This window comes from Delphinapterus leucas, chromosome 16, assembly GCF_059928025.1.
Source record: "Delphinapterus leucas isolate spDelLeu-1000000601 "Yukka" chromosome 16, BTC_Dleu_Yukka2, whole genome shotgun sequence".
In the NCBI taxonomy this organism is placed as follows: domain Eukaryota; kingdom Metazoa; phylum Chordata; class Mammalia; order Artiodactyla; family Monodontidae; genus Delphinapterus; species Delphinapterus leucas.
The window spans coordinates 61,441,302-61,460,845 of NC_143144.1; the positions used below are offsets into that span (position 1 = coordinate 61,441,302).

Genomic DNA, 19,544 nt, shown 5'->3' on the forward strand with positions numbered 1-19,544 from the left:
GTGTAACCTACTTGTCAGGTTGATGTGCAGCCAAAAGAACACAAGAGGGCTCAGTCTTGAATTCCAGAGATGCAGGGGTGGCAGCATCCCTGGGGGTCACCACACCCATTTGCAGCCCAGGCAGGTGCTCAGGCGCACGTGCGATTCCACACCAAGGAACAGAAGCTGAGGGCTAAAAGGATTTAGGTCGGTGGGAAAAGGCCTTCCAGGCAGGGGAAGGGCAGTTTGGGCAGGAGTCAGAGTTCACGAGGTCATTTCCTGAAAGGATGCTCAGCTTTGTACTCTCCCCAGCCAGACGCTTGGGCCCTTCTGCACAGACGCAGAAGACCTGTGAGAGAGCACGCTGGCTCCACATCCTGCGTCCCTGAAATCCCGGGTTCTGGTCCCAGCCCTGCTGCTAGGCCGCTGGGTGACTTAGGGCAAGTCACCCCACACACACCTGCCCCCAGTGGCCCTCAGGTTTCTCATCTTCAAAATGAAGGGTTAGCCTCTCATTTCCCTGCCATTCAATGGTCTGAATCAAGGAGAGTGGATGTTTCCTTCCTAGTTACACTCATGCACTGCTTCTACAGGGGATGTTGTTTATCTCTTCCTCACTAGTCCGCAAAATGCCTTTCAGATTCTGAGCAAATTTGGAGACAGTAACTCTCCTCCAGCCGGTCAGCTCCCCTCTGCTCTGAGCTGAGGGTAGCTTGGCTCTAGACCAGCGAGCAGCTGGTGGGGACAGAGGAACCCGGGAGAAGGAGGGAGCCGCCTCCAGTTTAACCCCTTTCTCATCAGCTCACTATGGTGGCAGCATCTCTCTAGGCTCCCCATTATGGAGGCTGGGGTCAGCCACAGCTGCCCACCGACTCCTCTGGACTCTTTAGCAAGGCCTTAGGGTCATGGGCCAGTGAAGGCCAGCACTGAGTTGGGGGGCAGTGGGGAATGGTCGACTACCCCTGGATTAGCAAAGCTCTTTGAAGGAAGAAGAGGCTGCTGTGGTGGAAAGCTTTGGCCCTCCCTCCTTGCAGGGGCTCCCTTGATTTCTTCTCCCTGGAACTTGGCCAGGCGGAGTCTCAGGCTTGCCCTGTCAGCCCGTCCAGAGCCCTCCTCCAGTCAGAAGGGAAGGACCAGGTCGCTGATGATCTGACCCTGGTCTGGCTGGCGCCAGGGAGCTGGGGTTGAGGCCTCTCTCTATTCTAAAGGGCAAGGGTCAGTTTCTCCCAGGGCGTCTCAGGACACCTTTCATTTGCGGACTGGCCAGCGGCCAAGGTTTAAAGATGTCGGTTTTAAGGTTTGAAGAAGTCTGGGCTCCATTTACTAGTGAGGCATTTACAGACTTCCTGGGGTTTGGGGGTGGGGGGCAGGGGCAGAGCCTGAGCACTTGAGCGGGAGGCTGCTGTGAAAGCCCTTTCCTGGCGGTGTTTACCCCAGTACAGAATGAGGAAAAGGAGACCTACCAGTCTTTGGGGACCAAGACGAGAGGAATGGGTAGTTGTGGGTTGAGTTTATGGATTATAGACACTTCCCCAAAGCCAAAGCTTTGAGATACATGCAGCGATGAGTGGATCAAAGCAAACATGATCTGCTTTGCTTTCAAAATGTAAACTCAATCCCACCACTTCTTGCCATCTCCACTGCTGTCGCCAGGGTCTAAGCCACCAGCATCCTTCTGTCCGGGACCAGCACAACCTCCTCCCCAGGGCCCCCACTTTCATCCCTCTGCAGACCAGTGTCTACTCAGCAACTCGAATGATCTTTTAAAAATATTAACCAGACCTTTCCACTTGAATGTGCAAACCCTCCTGTGACGTCCTCTCATACTTGGAATAGAAACCCAAACTCCTTCCTGCTACTTAGAAAGACTCCATGGGACCTGACCCTGCCTGCAGTCTGACCTCATCAGGGACCACTCTTCCCTTCATTGGCTCTGCTCTAGACTGAATGACCTCTCCTACCTCGAGAACTGCTCACCTGCTGCTCCCTCAGCATGGGACACCTCCCCCCCCCATCTTCACGCCTTCCCCAATCAGTCATTCACAGTGGCCGCCCCCCACCTCTGCCATTCCCCTCATATCATCAGCACCTAGTATAATTGACTCCAAAGCACTTATGAGTCTCTGAAATGCTCATTTGTCAGCCCTCACTAGAATGTAAGCTTCATGTAAGACCAGGGAGCCTGAGGGTCCAGGGACAGTGAGTGAGTGGTACATAGTAGGTGCTCAATAAAATACTCTTTGAAATAATGAGTGAACAAACAAATGAATGAGCTGCTCAGGGACCTTCTGAAAAAAAACCCACAACTGTTTATGCACAGCACTGCCAGGGCTGCAGGCTGGAAAAGAAGGCAGAGTGGGTGGGGAGGAGGGAGGAATGGTTGGGGAAGGTGGGGGAGCTCCTCTAATTCCGTGCTGTGGGGTCACACAGGGCGGAGTCACGAGGTGCTACCCTCGGCCTGGGCTTCCTTCCAGGCCTGGCGCACCTTGATCTTCACTTTGAAAGGATCGATCTGTAAGACTAAACCGGGGTTGCCCTCCAGAGAGGGTAGCTTCCCATCGTCCGGGATCTCCAGGTCGAACCTCTGCAGCAACCAGGTCATGAAGAGGAAGAGCTCCTGGCGGGCTAGCATCTCACCTATGCAGGAGCGGGGTCCTGCTCCGAAGGGCAAGTAGCTTAACGATGGCGAGATGAGCTTGGTCCCCGTGGGGTCCAAGAAGCGCTCTGTGGACATGGGGAGGTGTCAGTCAGGGCCCAGGGCAGGAGTAAGCAGAGGAGGGGGGGCAACATGGTCCTGCCCAGGGGACCCCACCCTGAGAAGATGGACCACCTTACTTGGGGGAGGGGGGCCCAGTCTGAGGAGAGATACAGCCCTGCTCTCTGGTAGTCCTTAATCACACAGAGGAGATGGAATATTCAGGACAGATGGAAAGAAGGCGTATTAACAGATGCAGATGCCACCATCCTAGGGGAGAGGGGGCTGACTTCATGGGAGACATCTGCCTAGAGGGCTTCTTAGAGGAGGAGATTTGCGGTTGGTGGAAGGAGAAGGTGGGAACCCAGCTGTGAAGAATCTGGCTAAGTCTAGTGTAGGATGGGGGTGTCAACAGGTCCACGTAGTTGGAGTCAGGAGTTTGCTAGTGGCGAGCTCAGCAGAGGGGAAGTGGTGCTGGAAAGGTGGGCACAGAGGTGGCTGTGTGGCCAGGGAGCAGGACAGAACAGGGACTCACCGGGCATGAACAGGTCGGGCCGGTGCCACTCCTTCTCACTGTGATGCAGTGCCCACAAATTGACCACAACATCTGTGCCCTTGTCAATGGTAAGGTCACCAATGCTGCCCCAGGGAGGGAGAGGAAAAGAGGGTCTGGAATATTGCCCTTCCCCACCTGCTCAGCCCCAAGCCTCCTGTGGTCCCCCACTTCGGGGAAAAGAGCGCTTTACTCCCTCATGTCCACTCCCTCATCTTTTCCTCAGCTTCTACCAGGTGGACTATGAATCCAGCCCTCTCCTCCTGACAAGCACTTATGTATCAACACTTGTGGGCCTGTCAGGGCCCACGGGTATGCATGTTGAGCTGGTGCCTGTGAGTATGTATGTGTGTTGTGGCTATTGGATTGGGTAGGAGCATCCCACACCACATGTCTCCACGTGGCAGCAGGAAGCTTCTGAGGGAGGTCAGGTAGATCTGTGGATTAGTCAGTGGGTGTCAGTGGGTGGTAGACACATTGGTCAATAGGGTCATGGGTAGGATGAGTGGTAGGCAGTGGTTGACTGTAGCCAGCTGGGGGTGTGGGGTGATGGAGGAGGGACCGGGTGGGCCGGATGTTACTGGGAGGGAAGGCACACCTGGAGTCAACGATAGCCTTGTGGGGGATGAGCGTGGGGGACACAGGCCGGATTCGAAGCACCTCTCGGATGGTGGCCTCCAGCAGGACAAGGCGGTTCCGGTCACTGAGAGTTGGTGTGCGATTGAAACCTATATTCTGGTCGACATCATCCTGGATCCTCTTCTTCAACTGAGGGCCAGAACAGGGTGAATGTTACCAGGGTGTTTAAGCCCAGGAGAAGCAAGGGCTTAGAAGAATCCTACTGTCACATCCAGAAGAACTGGCCCAGACCCTTCCCAGTGGTGGCTCTGCGAGCCCAGGCTTTGTTTCCAGAAGACGGGGCAGCTCCACCCAAGGGCCAGAGCCAACCACTGCTTGGGTAAGGGGTGCGGCAGCCCATTCATCCTGCAAAGAAGTCCTGAGGGTATAGTCTCTTCCTCCCTCTCTGGAGCAGAGGTGAGTCTGGCTGGGGTCAAGAGTGGTTGGGAAGGCTGGGGTAGGGAGAAGCTCACTGGAGGATAATGTAGCAGGAAGGCCACAATCCACTTTATCACAGAGGTGGTGGTTTCCACGCCGGCCCCAAAGATGTCCCCTATGGTGGTGAGCATGTGTCTGTCTGAAAGCAGGTTTGAATCCTGGCCTGGTCCAGCATTGTTATTGTCTGCGTTCATCTTGGCTTGGATCAGTATGTCCAGCAAGTTAGTGATGGAGTCACTGGTGAAGTTCTCCTGGTTGGGTGAGATTGGGAGAGTGATGAGGAAGGAACCCCATCTGCAACCCCTGCCATACTCTCACCCCAGACTGTAGATACAAAGGCTTCTCCCACTTGGAAGTGAGGGAGTGGAGTGAGGCTAGTCAGGACCCATGAGCTTGTGGAAGTAGGAGGAAGCACTAGGCCCTCTTTAAATTTGGGGGGTAGACAAGTCCCTTCTAGGATCCTCTTCAATTCCTCACTTCTCCACGCCTATTCATTAGTTGAGTCAGTTTTTATTGAGCACTTACTATATGCCAGGCTCTCTGCTAGGTGCAGGAGATCCTACAGTGTCCAAAATGGACCCAACCCTGCTCTCATGATGCTTTCCGCCTAACTCATCATCTCTTCTGCTCCATCACCTACCTTACTTTTTTCAAGGATTTTACTCAGCAATTCGTTTCGCATTCGAACACAACTCTTTATCTTTTCCAGGGCTTTGCTGGGGAAAATCTGCAAAGTAGAAATGTCAAATCCTATCTTTCTGACTCTGGAGAGTTCCCACTCTAACCCCAAACTTCAGCCAGAATGGAAGGCAGGATACGGTCCCAGAATGGGACCATCAGTGACAACTAGGACAATTCCAAACAAGGGAGAAAGGAGTCACCTCCACGTCCCCTTCCCCATTCAATCAAACATCCAGCACTGATTGAGGGTTTACCCAGTAGGAAGATAGACTTGAGTCTCAAGCCTTGGTTAAGTTCCTTAACTTCTTGAAGCCTGTATTCTCAACTGTATGGGGATAATAAAACCCACTTCCAAGGGAAATGCATGATTAATGCTTGTGGAGTGCTGGTACTGGCACATGGCAATTGGTGAATAAACGAGAGCCATTATCATGAGTATTCAAATGCATAATTTAAAAGCTAAACTGATTTCTGTAGAGGAGCAGCAAGGTTTTAAGAGTCAGAGGAGGTAGAGGTCACTGTGGCTGAGGTGGTCAGAAAAAAAAGGTGGGTCTGGAGCTGAACTGAAAGAGGAAAGAAGAACTGGGGGTGCTGTCAGGGTCTGCTGAGATCTGACAGTGGGGCCCGGCCTCATCCTCACCTTAAACCCAGGGAATATGTCTGACAAAATCTCCTTGCCCTGAGCCTCCAGGATGCCATCATTGAACTTGTATATGGCCTTCAGGGCAGGATCCTCATTCTTGAAGGAGAGGTTGAAGCAGATAAAGCTGATTATGTTGGTCACCGCCAGAGAGAGATGCTCCGACAAATTTATGGACTCTCCATGCCGGGTGGCCAGGGAGTCGCAGAGTAAACTGACTTCCCGATTAACTGAGGGGAGAGAGGGGCTTGAGGGTGGGGAATTGAGCCGCCCCTCACCCCCTCTCTACCAGTTCCATCTTAGTCAAGGACAGAGAGCAGATGTCCAGTAGATGGCAGCGGTAGCCAAGAAAATTCTAGATGGAATCATCCAGAACCCTCTCCCCTCCCAAACCTCTTCTCCCTCCAGCAGCCCAGGGCTGGCTGGGCACTCACTGATCTTCTCTAGCTTCAGGTTGCCATCCTTGAACAAGGCAAAGGCGTTCTGTGCCAACTTCCGATGCAGCTGCCAGACGGCACCATGGTCGGCGAAGGCGATGCCCTTTTGGTTGTCTGACAGGATGTCTAGAGTCAACTTTGGAAAGCAGGAAAGGACATAGGAATCAGACACCATCCACCGGTCCTAGCCCTGGGGAAGAAGGCAGGTACCTGCCGTTCCGCCTCCGTGTGGGGCCTCCCTGCTCCACTCCGTCATGACTGTAAGGCCTTGGTAGGACAGAACCTATGGCCTCGCACTCCCAACTCCATCAGAGGGACAGAGCGAGGAGAAAAAGAACACTGAATTAGAATGCAGCGGTCCTGGGGTTCAGGTCAGTGACAGGTGACCTCTGAGCCTCTTTTTCTCATCAGTTTCTGACCAGGGGAAGGCAGCTGTGGATGGGATGAACTCTCTAAATTGTGCCTGTCCCGGGAACAGGAACAGAGACTGAGGACAGCCCAAACCCCTGCCTTTCCCTGGGCCCTCTGGGGGCGGAGGCTGCTAAAGGCACAGCAGCTCAGCCACCCTTAGTTTACCCTTCCATTGCCAGGCTGTGTGCCCACCCCAGGGCCGCATCTGGAGAGTGCAGATTTCTTGTCCACCCAGTCTGGACTTGGGCCAAGCTGCCTCTTCTCAGAGGCACCCCCCAAACCATAAAGCTCCCAAACCTCCCCTCTTCTATCCCCTGACCTGCAAACCCCATCTGACTAGCCTCCTCCTTCCTCTTTGCTCTGGAGATAAGAGCTCAGCAGAGTTGGAAGGGGGATAGTTGGCCCGCAGACCTGGCTGACTGGTCCAAGGTAAAAAGAGTCAACCCTTGGTCTGATCAAAGATGAGCAGCCAGGGGGCCTTGCCCGGGATGTTCAAGGGAGTTCTCAGCAGCCGGGTGCTGCAGTGGGGGGCTGGCAGTGTTGATGGATGGTTAACTCCCACTCCCCTCTGCCCCCCAGGAGCAAAACAGAAAGCTCAATAGGCTGGCTGATCAGCATCCTCCCTCAAAGTGCTCCCATGGGTCAGTTCCCTGTGGCTGGAGCAGCTGGAGAAAGCTCCAGGAATACAGCAATCCCAGCCCTCCAAGAGCCAGGGTTTTTCTCCCTCACAACTTTCCACGGAGGACAGCAATCACTCCCCCCCTTTTCCATGTGAAGAACAGCATTCATCAAGGCTGTTTATTGAGCACTTCCTGCACTGGGCACTGGGCTAAGTGCTTTATATGCACTCTCTCAGTTCATTATGGAAGTCTAAGCTCAGAGAGATCATCATCCAGTTCACGGGCGAGATGACTGTTTTAAGGGCTCCCTGACGCCCTCAAACCACCACTCCCACCCCACCCCACCTCCTGGGAAGCCCAGAAAATGAAATCTTCCTTTAATTCTTCCTGCCTAGTTTAGAGGCTGGATGGGGTCCAAGGGGTCACTTCCCACCCACAGCCCCGACAGTCTGTTTTTGGAAGAATCACAGGTTGTTGGAGATGGAAGTGTCATTCCAGGCATGGCCTTGCCTGGAGAACTGAACATCCCCAGGGAGTGGTGAGAGAAGAGGGATGATAGGTACTGCTTACCACTTTGGACCGCCCGGAGAATTCCTTGCCCTTCTTGAGAAGCACCTCCCTGGCCAGCTGGTAGTGGCCAATCATCACAGTAGTCTTGGAGCCCAGACGAAAGGAATAGATGGGGCCATATTTTTCCTGCAGCTTGAAGAAGTTCACGTGCTGGTGGCCACGTCTGGGGAGGAACGGCAGGCTGCCCACCAGGGGCAGGGATGGGAGGCTCTTGGGGTACTTGGCACCAGAGCCCGTGGTCTTGGGCCAAAATAAATAGGCGAGGGTGAGCAGCAAGAGAGCCAAGAGCACCCACATGGTGGCCGGGTGGCGGCAGGCAGGACAAACAGCTGTGGAGTGGCGTCAGCCACTTTAGGGTGCAAGGAGGCCTTTTTAAGGGCTGCCCTGATCTTCACCTTGACTTTATGTTATTGCTCGCCTTGTGGAAGTTTGTCCTGGAGCACAGCCAGGCCCGATCCCTCTCTTAGAATGGGGAGAGGAGTGGAGGCCTTCTTCAAGAGCTGGCTCGACTCTAGGGCAAACCCCTAGGGGAGGGGCTAGGTAAGGGGTGGACAGCCGGTCCCTCTCCCTCGCTCCCTGTCCATCAGTGTCTCCAGAGTGCGCCAGAAGCAAATGATATCTAGGTCAGGAGTCAAGGCTTGGGATTTTCCATGCTGTAAAATCACAATCAATGCATAGCTGACACTGTCAGGACTGTTATAACCAGCAGGGATTGTCAAAGCTATTCTATTCAATCTTATCATTTAACAGCTGGGGAAAGTGAGGCCTTGGAAGATCAGGCTTGTATAAGGTCACACAGATGGTGATGACAAGAATCCAGCCCTCCTGGCTCCCAGTTGGCTGCTTTTTCTAGGGGGAGTAAAACTCTTGGATTGAGAGCATGGGCCCTAGAGTCAGAAAGGTTTGGGCTCAAATTCTAGCTTGACCACTTTCTAGCTATACGACTTTAAAAAAAAAAAAGTTTTATTATGTTAAAATATACATAACATAAAATTTACCATTTTAAGTGTACAATTCAGTAGCATTGAATATACTCACAGTGTTGTACAGCCATCACCACTATCTACTTCTAAAACTGTTTTCATCACCCCAAGCAGAAGGTGTACCGATGGAGCAATAACTCCCCTCAGCCCCTGGTAACCTCTAATCTAACTTGTCTCTATGAATTATGCCTATTGCACATAAGTGGAATCATATAACATTTGGTCTTTTGTGACTGGCTTATTTCACCTAGCATAATGTGTTCGAGGTTCATGTGCTTTGTAGCATATATCAGAACTTCATTCTTTTTTATGACTGAATAATATTCTATTATATGGATATACCACATTTTGTTGGTCCATTAGTCATGGACACTTTGGTTGTTTCCACCTTTGGCTACTGTAAATAGTGCTGCTATGGACATGGGTGTACAACAGGGGTCCTCAACCCCCTGTTAGGAACCGGGCCGCACAGCAGGAGGTGAGTGGCGGGCGAGTGAGCAAAGCTTCATCTGCCGCTCCCCATCGCTCCCCATCGCTCACATTACTGCCTGACCCATCCCCCCACCACCCCGCCGTCTGTGGAAAAATTGTCTCCCACGAAAGCAGTTCCTGCTGCCAAAAAGGTTGGGGACCGCTGGTGTACAAGTATCTGTTTGGGTCCCTGTTTTCAATTTTGGGGGGTATATACCTAGGAGTGGAATTGCTGGGTCATATAGTAATTTTATGGTTACTTAACTGTTCAAAGTTTCAGTTTCCTCCTCTATAATGGGGATAAGAATGGAATGTACTTCTTTTTTTTTTTTTTTTTTTTGCGGTACACGGGCCTCTCACTGTTGTGGCCTCTCCTGTTGCGGAGCACAGGCTCCGGACTCGCAGGCTCAGCAGCCATGGCTCACAGGCCCAGCCGCTCTGCGGCATGTGGGATCTTCCCGGACTGGGGCACGAACCCGTGTCCCCTGCATCGGCAGGTGGACTCTCAACCACTGCGCCACCAGAGAAGCCCTGGAATATACTTCTTAAGGCTGTTGTGACTCAGTGAGATAATGCATGTAAAAGTGCTGCCTGGCACGGAGTAAGTACTCATTCAATATTTACTCTTAACATTGTGATACCAAAATGGCCTTCCTACTTTTTCTGAACTCTTATTAGTGGATCTTCCTAACAGACAAAATCCTCATTTTCTGCTGCAAACCTTCAGTGGCTGTTAGTATTTATCAATGATTTGATAATACCAGGTAAGGTCACAGTCCCAAGACAGTGTCAGTCATCACCAGCGTGACTCCTGGTGTCAGTCATCGTAGAGGAGGTGGGTCCTCAGGCAGGCAACCAGGACTCGCTGAGTGAGACTCACAAAGGTGAGAGATGGAATTTCTGCCCCTCTCGGGGGGTGATCTGCCAGTGTCTGTACTTTGAGGAGAATGGACTGGTGTGAGGGCTGCTGGGATTAGGCAGGAAGGCAGCAGGGCGGGGACCTCATGATGAAGATGAATCCTCAAGGCCTTGTAAACCAGACTTCGTCCACTACTTCAACAGTTCAAATGTTGTTCAGACTTTTAGGCCCATTTGCGGTCAGAGGTATGAGCTGGGGTAGTCTTCATGAAAGAAAGGGGATTTGAGCTAAGCCTTGAAGGAGAGTTGGGGCTATTTATTAGGCAGCGGCATGGGGTGGGAGGAGGAGGGGCACGGCTGGAAGGGAGAGGAGCAGAGTCAAATATGTGGAGGCCAGAAGGGGCACGATGTGTGTGGGATGGTGATGGTCCTGACTACAGACGTGAAGGGGGTGTACTGTGGGGCGTCCCTGAGAAGTAAGATCTGACAGGTACATTGAATCAGGCTCTGGAGCCCTGAATTGGAAAGCTAGGGAGGGTGGGGAGCTATTGAAAGTTCTGCGGCAGGGAAGTGACAGGTACAGTGGTATTTGAGGAGGGTGAATCTGGCATCAGTGCTGGGGTAGACTGGATGAGATCTTGTGTAAAGTTTGACAGCTGGGTGAGAAGTGGGGAGGCCTGTGATCCAGGCTGGGCCCTAAGTGGGGTCAACCAGCTGGTAGAGAAATACGAATGAGTACTTTCTGTTCCTAAAGTGAATGCCAAGGTGATTCTCTGACATTTCACCCCTAATCACAAACAAGAAATAGGAATTTTAAAAAGTGGTTGCTTCACATCCTTATCACTATATTAGAGAAGTTATACATGATAATTGCAAAAAATCTGGAGAATGCAGATAGCTAAAACTAAAAATTTGAAACATATTTTTTAACCTACATGAGGCCATATTGCAGTTTTTGGCATGGATATTTTTCTGTGTTATTAAAATACTTTTCTACAACATTATTATTATTTATTTTATTTTATTTTATTTTTTTTGTGGTACGTGGGCCACTCACTGTTGCGGCGCACAGGCTCCGGACGTGCAGGCTCAGCAGCCATGGCTCACGGGCCCAGCCGCTCCGTGGCATGTGGGATCTTCCCGGACCGGGGCACGAACCTGTGTCCCCTGCATCGGCAGGCGGACTCTCAACCACTGCGCCACCAGGGAAGCCCTACAACATTATTTTTAATGGCTTCATATTATTTCATTGTCATAGGTTATTTCATATGTAGAGGATAGGTTAGCTGACCCTGTATTGTGTTCTTTCTGTTTTTGTCTTTGCTGTTGATATAAACAATACTAAGGAATAGCCTTGTGGTGAAAGCTTTGTGCATAACTGTTATATTTTCTTAGGATAGAATCCTAAAAGTGGAGCTTTTGGGGGGTATATACCTAGGAGTGGAATTGCTGGGTCATATAGTAATTTTATGGTTACTTAACTGTTCAAAGTTTCAGTTTCCTCCTCTATAATGGGGATAAGAATGGAATGTACTTTTTTTTTTTTTTTTTTTTTGCGGTACACGGGTCTCTCACTGTTGTGGCCTCTCCTGTTGCAGAGCAAATGGGCCTAGTCTATGGTTATAGAAGTCAGGTCAAAGGCTTTGTATACATATTTTAAAGATTTCTGACAAATACTGAATTAATTATGAGATGCATTATATTGGTAGATTTCTTGGTATCCCACCATTCCTAGAATAATACTAACTTATCCAGAGTGTCTTCTTTTAATACAGAATTGGATTCTCTTTGCAATTTACTTAGGATTTTCTTTCTTTTGCATCTTTAGTCATATGAAAAAATGGGTTGAAGTTTTCTTATTTATGCCTTGTTAAGTTTTGGTATTATGATTTTGTTAGTTATGTAAAGTTATTGGAGAAACTTTCCATCTTTTTCTATGTCCTAAACCAGATTAAATAGCATGGGAATTATCTATTCTTTGAAGCACTAAAGAAAGGTGACCATGAGAAGTGTCAGGTCCTAGTGCTTTTTTTGGAGAGAGAATTCTCTAACGTAATTTTCTGGTTTCTTCAATAATTATTAGTCTCCTCAACTCTTCTGAGTCTTCCTGAGTCCGTTTTGGCAATTAATATTTCTTAAAATTTTACGTTTTCTATTTTTTTCTTGACTTGTCAGAAGTTTTATTAATCCTTTCAGTGAATCTCCCCTTGGGTTTATTCATCCAGCCTTTGATTGTTGTGGTTTTATTTCATTCTCAGTATTGATAAATGATCATTGCAAAACATCTTGTATAACTTTATACTAGAATTCGGGCTGAAAGCTTGTATGAATTCCACTTCCCCTGCATCCCTGTTTTCCTTGTTCCTTGTCAAAACATAAGACCCATTATCTACTAGAGCTGAACCTATGACCTGGGAACTCTATTCTTAGGTGTATAACCAACAGAATGTGTACATATGTTCACCAAAAAGGCATGTGCAAGAGTACTTACAACAGCACTATTTGTAACAGTCCCAAACCCAGATATTTGTGGATTGTAGAATGGATAAATTGTCATACATCATACAGTGGGATATGATACAGACATGAGAATGAATGAACTGCAACTCCATGCACCAACATGGATGAACCACCCAAACGTAATATTGAGTAAAGAAACCGGACTTATAAGAATGCATCATTATGATTTTATTTATATAAAATTCAAAAACAGATCAAACTAGTCTATGGTTATAGAAGTCAGGATATCGGTTACCCTTACGGGATGGTTAGTGACTGAAAGAGGACTCAGGGCGGGGATTCTGAGGAGCAGGTGATGTTCTGCTTCTTGATCTGGTTTTTGGTAACATAGGGAAGTTCACTTTCAGTGGGAAACCAATTATTTGCATGTATATTATACTTCAATAAAAAGTTTACTTTAAAAACAACGTTGTAAATCAACTATACCCCAATATAAAATAAAAATTAAAAAATATAAAATACACATGAAGAAAAAAATTTACCTTAAAAAGTTGGGGGGACTCCCCTGCTGGTCCAGGGGGTAAGACTCTGCACTCCCAGTGCGGAGTTCAATCCCTGGTCGAACCCTGGTGGCGGAACTAGATCCCGCATGCATGCCGCAACTAAGAGTCTGCATGCTGCAGCTAAGAAGTCCACATGCCGCCACTAAAAAACATGCTGTAACAAAGATCTCACGTGCTGCAACTAAGACCCGGCACAGCCAAAATAAATAAATAAATAATTTTAAAAATTAAAAATGTTGGGTGTCCGTGGAGTTTGTGACCTACCTGAGATTGCATGCAACATTTGCATGTATGTATAAATATATTTTTTTCTGGAGAGAGGATCCATAGCTTGCATCAGCTTCTCACAACAGTGACTTCACCGTTGACTCAAGGTTCCCTGTATCCCACTTATTCCCATCCCCACCTTTCTTTGTTATTCTTCTGCTCCACGCATCCAATTGCTTTTCTCCTTCTCTCCAAAACCTTTCCCCTGACCCCTCTGGTATTCTCTGTTTCTAGAACAAGCATACTTCCTTTTTTTAACAAATAGATGCTAGTTTAAAATTTATTTATTTATTTATTTGGCTGAGCTGGGTCTTAGTTGTGGCATGAGGGATCTTCATTGCAGCATGCGGGATCTTTAGTTGCAGCGCGTGCACTCCTAGTTGCAGCATGTAGGATCTAGTACTCTGACCAGGGATCGAACCCAGGCCCCCTGCACTGGGAGCGCAGAGTCTTAGCCACTGGACCACCAGGGAAGTCCAAGCATACTTCCTTATTTTCCTTATCTGGCTATAGAATGTTCTCTCTACTTCCTGCCTTACCTAAACTGGACTCTTCTTCGGACAGCATTTCCCCCATTTGTCCTTTTGTTTTCTTCCAATTTTATTGAGATATAATTGACATACAGTACTGTATAAGTTTAAGGTGTACCGGTTTGGCTTCATATGTCATGAAATTATTATCACAATAAGTTTCGTGAACATCCATCACCTCATGTAGATACAAATTAAAGAAATAGAAAAAAAAATGTTTTCCTTGTGATGAGAACTCTTAGGATTTACTCTCTTAACAACTTTCTTTTTTTAAACAACTTTTATATATAACTTACAGCAGTGTTAATTATATGTGTCATGTTGTACATTACATCCTAATATTGGGTTGGCCAAAAAGTTCGTTTGGATTTTTCCGTAACAGCTTACAGAAAAACCTGAATGAAATTTTTTGGCCAACCCAATATTTATTTATTTATGTATTTATTTATTTATATTTATTTTTGGCTGCATTGGGTCTTCGTTGCTGTGCGCAGGCTTTCTCTAGTTGCGGCGAGTGGGGGCTACTCTTCGATGCAGTGCGCGGGCTTCTCATTGCGGTGGCTTCTCTTGTTGCGGAGCACAGGCTCTAGCGCACGGGCTTCAGTAGTTGTGGCACGAGGGCTCAGTAGTTGTGGCTTGCAGGCTCTAGAGCGCAGACTCAGTAGCTGTGGCACTCAGGCTTAGCGGCTCCACAGCATGTGGGATCTTCCCGGACCAGGGATCGAACCCATGTCCCCTGCACTGACAGGCGGATTCTTTGTTTTTTGGTCTATAAGTCCTCATCAAGCACTATTTTTTAAAAATAAATTTATTTATTTATTTTTTACTTTCGGCTACGTTGGGTCTTCATTGCTGTGCGCGGGCCTTCTCTAATTGCAGTGAGCGTGGGCTACTCTTTGGTGAGGTGCGCGGGCTTCTCATTGCGGTGGCTTCTCTTGTTGCGGAGCACAGGCTCTAGGCACCCGGGCTTCAGTAGTTGTGGCACACGGGCCCAGTAGTTATGCCTCGTGGGCTCTAGAGCGCAGGCTCAGTAGTGGCGCACGGGCTTAGTTTCTCCTTGGTGTCAGGTGGATTCTTAACCACCGTGCCACCAGGAAAGTCCGCAACCCAATATTTATTTATCTTATAACTGGAACTTGTACTTTTTAACTACCTTCATCTAATTCCCCCTCCTTCTACCCTTTCCTCTGGTGACCTCAAATTTGATCTCTTTTTCTATGAGTTTGTTTGTTTTGAAGTATAATTGATCTACAACACTATGTTAGTTCCTGTTACACAATATAGTGATTGGATATTTCTAGACATTTCAAAATGATCACAGTAAGTCTAATTATGGTAAGCCTATCACCATACAAAGATATTACATAATTATTGCCTAAATTCCCCCCACTGTACATTTCATACCTGTGACTCATGTATTTTGTAGCTGGAAGTTTATACCTCTTAATCTCCCCCATCTATTTCTTTCCTCCTCCTATCTCCCTCCCCTCTGGCAACCACCTGTTTGTTCTCTGTATCTATGACTGTTTCTGTTTTGTTATGTTTGTTCATTTGTTTCATTTTTTAGGCACATGTATAAGTGGTGTAGTACCGTATTTGTCTTTCTCTGTCTGATTACTTCCCTTGGCATAATACCCACTTGGTCTATCCATTTTGTTGCAAATGGCAAGATTTTATTCTTTTTTCATGGCTTAGTAGTATTCCTTGTATATATGTACCACATCTTCTTTGTCCATTCATCTATTGATGGGCACTTAGGTTGCTTCCATATTTTGGCTATTGTAAATAATGCTGCAATGAACATAGGGGTGCATATATCTTTTCTAATTAGTGCTTTTGTTTTCTTCAGATAAATTCCCAGGCGTGAAATTGCATATGATAGTTCTATATTTAATTTTTTGAGGAACCTCCATACTGTTTTCCATAGTGGCTGCACCAGTTTACATTCCCACTAACAGTTCACAAGGGTTTCCTTTTCTCCACTAACATTTGTTATTTGTTGCCTTTTTGATAACAGCCATTCTAACAGATGTGAGTTGATACCTCTGCTGTCCTTTTGAATGAAGACACCTGATGTCCTTGTAAGGCAATGGAATCGACATTCTCTTCATTCCCCACAGCCTCCAGACTACCACTCCTCCACCTTTGAATTCTTGCTCCTTTGCAGTTTCTTTTTTTTTTTTTATGAATGTAAAATTTTTATTCATTTCTTTTGGTACAAACTAGTGTTTATTAAAAAAAATATTTAGGAATTTATACTCACAGGACATGTTATAGTTAACATCCAAAGACAAAAAATATTTCTTGACAATTTATTATATGCTTAGTACTAAAAAGCTCCTAAATCAGTGTTGGCATTACAAGATTAGAGAGTTGTTTTTGGTTCATGATTATTATAGAAAAACACTGAGGAAAATTTCAATCATTACAATTGGTAAAGGTATAATTTTACATTTCATGAAGGATAGTAGTCATATTTGGCAATAACATCATTTATAAATTGAAGTATACTCACTTCGAGATTGTATTTTGATGGTGTTTCTTTTCACTTCTTGCAAATAACCAACAAGGCAAAAACTGCTTCCAATTGACAGTCCAAACAAAGGAGGAATCATGGCTAACCGTCTGGTTGCTAATATTTGTTAAAGGCAAATTACAAACTTCGGAGTATGGTTCAACATCACCAAAAGGAGTAAAGTTGCTCCCTCTGACCACCTTATTCCATGAAAAAAGTGTACTTTGACTTCTAAAATGGATTTCAAAAATTCAGTAGAAAGATTTAACAACTATCAACATTTCCAGCACTGATTTTTCCAATACCCAGAAACATCCACTTAGCAGTTGTAAGACTAACTTGAAAAACTGAATATACAGATGTAAATTATTGCCATTAGCTAGTAGGAATCACCACTTGATTCTTAATCCTGTTTATATTTAATTATAAACATAAGACTGATTTTTAGAATAAAAAGAATGAAGAACATCTCCATCACGTGTCTTTGTTCCCAATAATCCCTTTCAGATAGATCTGTGAAGTAATACAGAGTACAGTGTCGACATACCTTTCATTTCAAAGGCCAAAAAAAATAGGGCTTATTAAGTAGTGAGATCATTTCTATTAGGCTTTATATTAGTATCAATTAATGAATTAATCAGTCAAACGAGTATCAGTTGATTTAATCTTGCCCAAATGAATGGGTCTCTGTTGGTTGATCAATGCGATAGAGAAACTCTGCAGGTAAGAAGTATCCAAGATATTCCACTATATCTGGGGTGTTGTCATAATGGTAGTGTCCACCTTCTCCATGATGACTAAAACAATGAGTGTGCTCCAACCGCAAATCAAACCCTGGGTCTCTGGAGATAAAAACTGGCAGGCAAACCAAAGGAGCCTTCATCTCATAAAAACGTAACCATTTATTCACGTCTTCATCAGAGTTCAATGGGCAGGAAGAAAATTCTGCCGGCATAATATATGAGTCTTCACTTTTCCCTTCTGAATCACGAAAGTACCTCCCATTCCTACAGGCTTATCTCCATAATGTTTTTTTTTTTTTTTTTTTTTTCAGTACGCGGGCCTCTCACTGTTGTGGCCTCTCCCGCTGTGGAGCACAGGCCCCGGACGCGCAGGCTCAGCGGCCATGGCTCACGGGCCCAGCTGCTCCGCGGCATGTGGGATCCTCCCGGACTGGGGCACGAATCCGTGTCCCCTGCATCGGCAGGTGGACTGTCAACCACTGCACCACCAGGGAAGCCCCTCCATAATGTTTTTCAAGAGTCTGTCTCATACAAGTCACAAAGTTAAGTTTTCCAGTTCTTCTTTTGGATTTCACCTCAATGACCTTTCCAGGTTGGCCTTCACTGGCAAAAAGATTAGCCAGTAATGCAAACCCCAAATCATGATATTTCTCACTGTATTTCTCCAGTAGGCACCCTCCATCTGCAGAGTTAACATGAGCAAAGTAACTTCCATTCACAGGAGGTTTGTGTTCACTTTCTGTTTGAACAACTGGCATAAACTCAGAATTGAATCCAAGAGTCGGAAATGGGCCTGCTCCTGCTCCAAGAACAAAAGCTCCAGGAAGCTGGATTTCTTTTGTGATTTTATTTAGATCATAAACTTTTTTTTTATTTATAAGAGGCAATAAGTAAGGCACACCTCCTACTTCTGCAATTCTAGTTTTCCCACAGATACCTTTTACGGGAAAGGTAAATGGCTCCTTGGTCAAATTAGGGCAATCAACTACAGAGACCTGGACATCAGCAAAGTTATCCGTTAGCCCCTTCCGCAGAACTCCAACAAGCTCCTCTAGACTTGGCACATGAAAAGAATACTCAGCACAAGACATCTTCTTTCTCGAGTGCACAGGTGATGAGGTGTGCAAGCAGAGAGAGTTAAATAAAATCGCTCTTTTGCAGTTTCTAACCTCTGTTATTGCAATTCCTTACTGACCTCATGTTGCTCATTTTCACTGAAGATTCATTTTAAGATTTTGGGCACGAAGCTTACAACTTTCCTCTCTTCTTGCCGTCATCGTGCATGACGTTATAGTCCTTGGGGGATGATCATCCAACATCCCAGCCTTGCAGTTCCTTCACCTCAAATCCAAAGATTGTCAGCCTTACTTCCATTTCAATTACTCCTGTAATTGAATTACACCCTTAATGGGCTCTGAGACCATTAAGTTGTATCTCTCTTAATTTCCACTTTATCACTTCCTTTCCCTCCACCTTAAAGGTAAAGAATTGGTACTCCTCGTTCTAATCAATCTAACAATTTTGCAAAATAATAATAACTTTATTGAGCATTTGCTATGTATAACATGTACTATTTTATTTAATCCTTATTAAGGTAGGTGCTATTATTATCAACATCTCCATTTTACAGATGAGGAAACAGACACAAGGACTTGCCCAAGGCTGTAAAACTAGTCAGCAATGAAGCTGGAATTAAAGCAATCTAGAGCTCTTAGCCCTTAACTGCAATGCTATTCTGCTTCTCATGATATAGATTGAAATTTTCTGTGTACATACCTTTTGAACCAATTATTGCAGTTCTAAGAATTTATTCTGCAGATGTCTCACAGTTCAGTGTACAAAAACAAATCATTTCTTCAATGTTTACAATTGCTAGCAGTACATCTCCCATCAATAGGAGACTGGAATAAAATGCAGTTCGAAAAAGGAGGAAACATTTTATATGCTTATTATAGAAATATTTCCCAAATATATTGTTAGGTTTAAAAAAAAACAAAAATAAGAATGATGTGTATTGAATGCCCCCATTTGTGTAAAAAAAGGAGAATGTATGTATTTTTTTTTGCTCGTATTGCTCGTATATGCATAAAGTATCTCTGGAAGGACACACAAGAAGCTCATGAGGAACTTCCCAGGTGGCACAGTGGTTAAGAATCCGCCTGCCAACACAGGGGACACAGGTTCCATCCCTGGTCGGGGAAGATCCCACATGCCACGGAGCAACTAAGCCCGTGCGCCACAGCTACTGAGCCTGCGCTCTAGAGCCCGAGAGCCACAACTGCTGAAGCCCGTGTGCCTACAGCCCGTGCTCTGCAACAAGAGAAGCCACCGCAATGAGAAGCCCGCGCACCGCAGTGAAGAGTAGCCCCCAGTCGCCGCAACTAGAGAAAGCCTGCGTGCAGCAACGAAGGGTAAGTTGGGATGAAGTGAGAGAGTGGCATGGACATATATATACTACCAAATGTAAAATAGATAGCTAGTGTGAAGCAGCCGCACAGCACAGGGAGATCAG

At 46.5% G+C, this 19,544-nt stretch overlaps 2 protein-coding genes across 2 annotated transcripts; both read right to left on the minus strand.

Moving 5' to 3' along the window:
• Positions 1-2,125: 2,125 nt before the first annotated feature.
• Positions 2,126-8,237, minus strand: CYP17A1 (cytochrome P450 family 17 subfamily A member 1). Its single transcript, XM_022568913.3, has 8 exons — positions 7,643-8,237; positions 6,039-6,177; positions 5,605-5,834; positions 4,924-5,010; positions 4,319-4,534; positions 3,826-3,995; positions 3,210-3,313; positions 2,126-2,703 (listed from the first exon to the last, which is right to left on the minus strand). The coding sequence occupies exons 1-8, from the start codon at positions 7,937-7,939 to the stop codon at positions 2,417-2,419; spliced, it is 1,530 nt and encodes a 509-aa protein (XP_022424621.1). The 5' UTR covers positions 7,940-8,237; the 3' UTR covers positions 2,126-2,416.
• An 8,408-nt stretch (positions 8,238-16,645) lies between these two features.
• On the minus strand, positions 16,646-19,544 carry LOC149747311 (beta-keto L-gulonate decarboxylase-like). Its single transcript, XM_089897341.1, is given in 3 exon segments — positions 16,646-17,247; positions 17,250-17,317; positions 17,541-19,544. Coding segments are annotated over 3 exon segments (948 nt in total). The 5' UTR covers positions 18,124-19,544; the 3' UTR covers positions 16,646-16,950.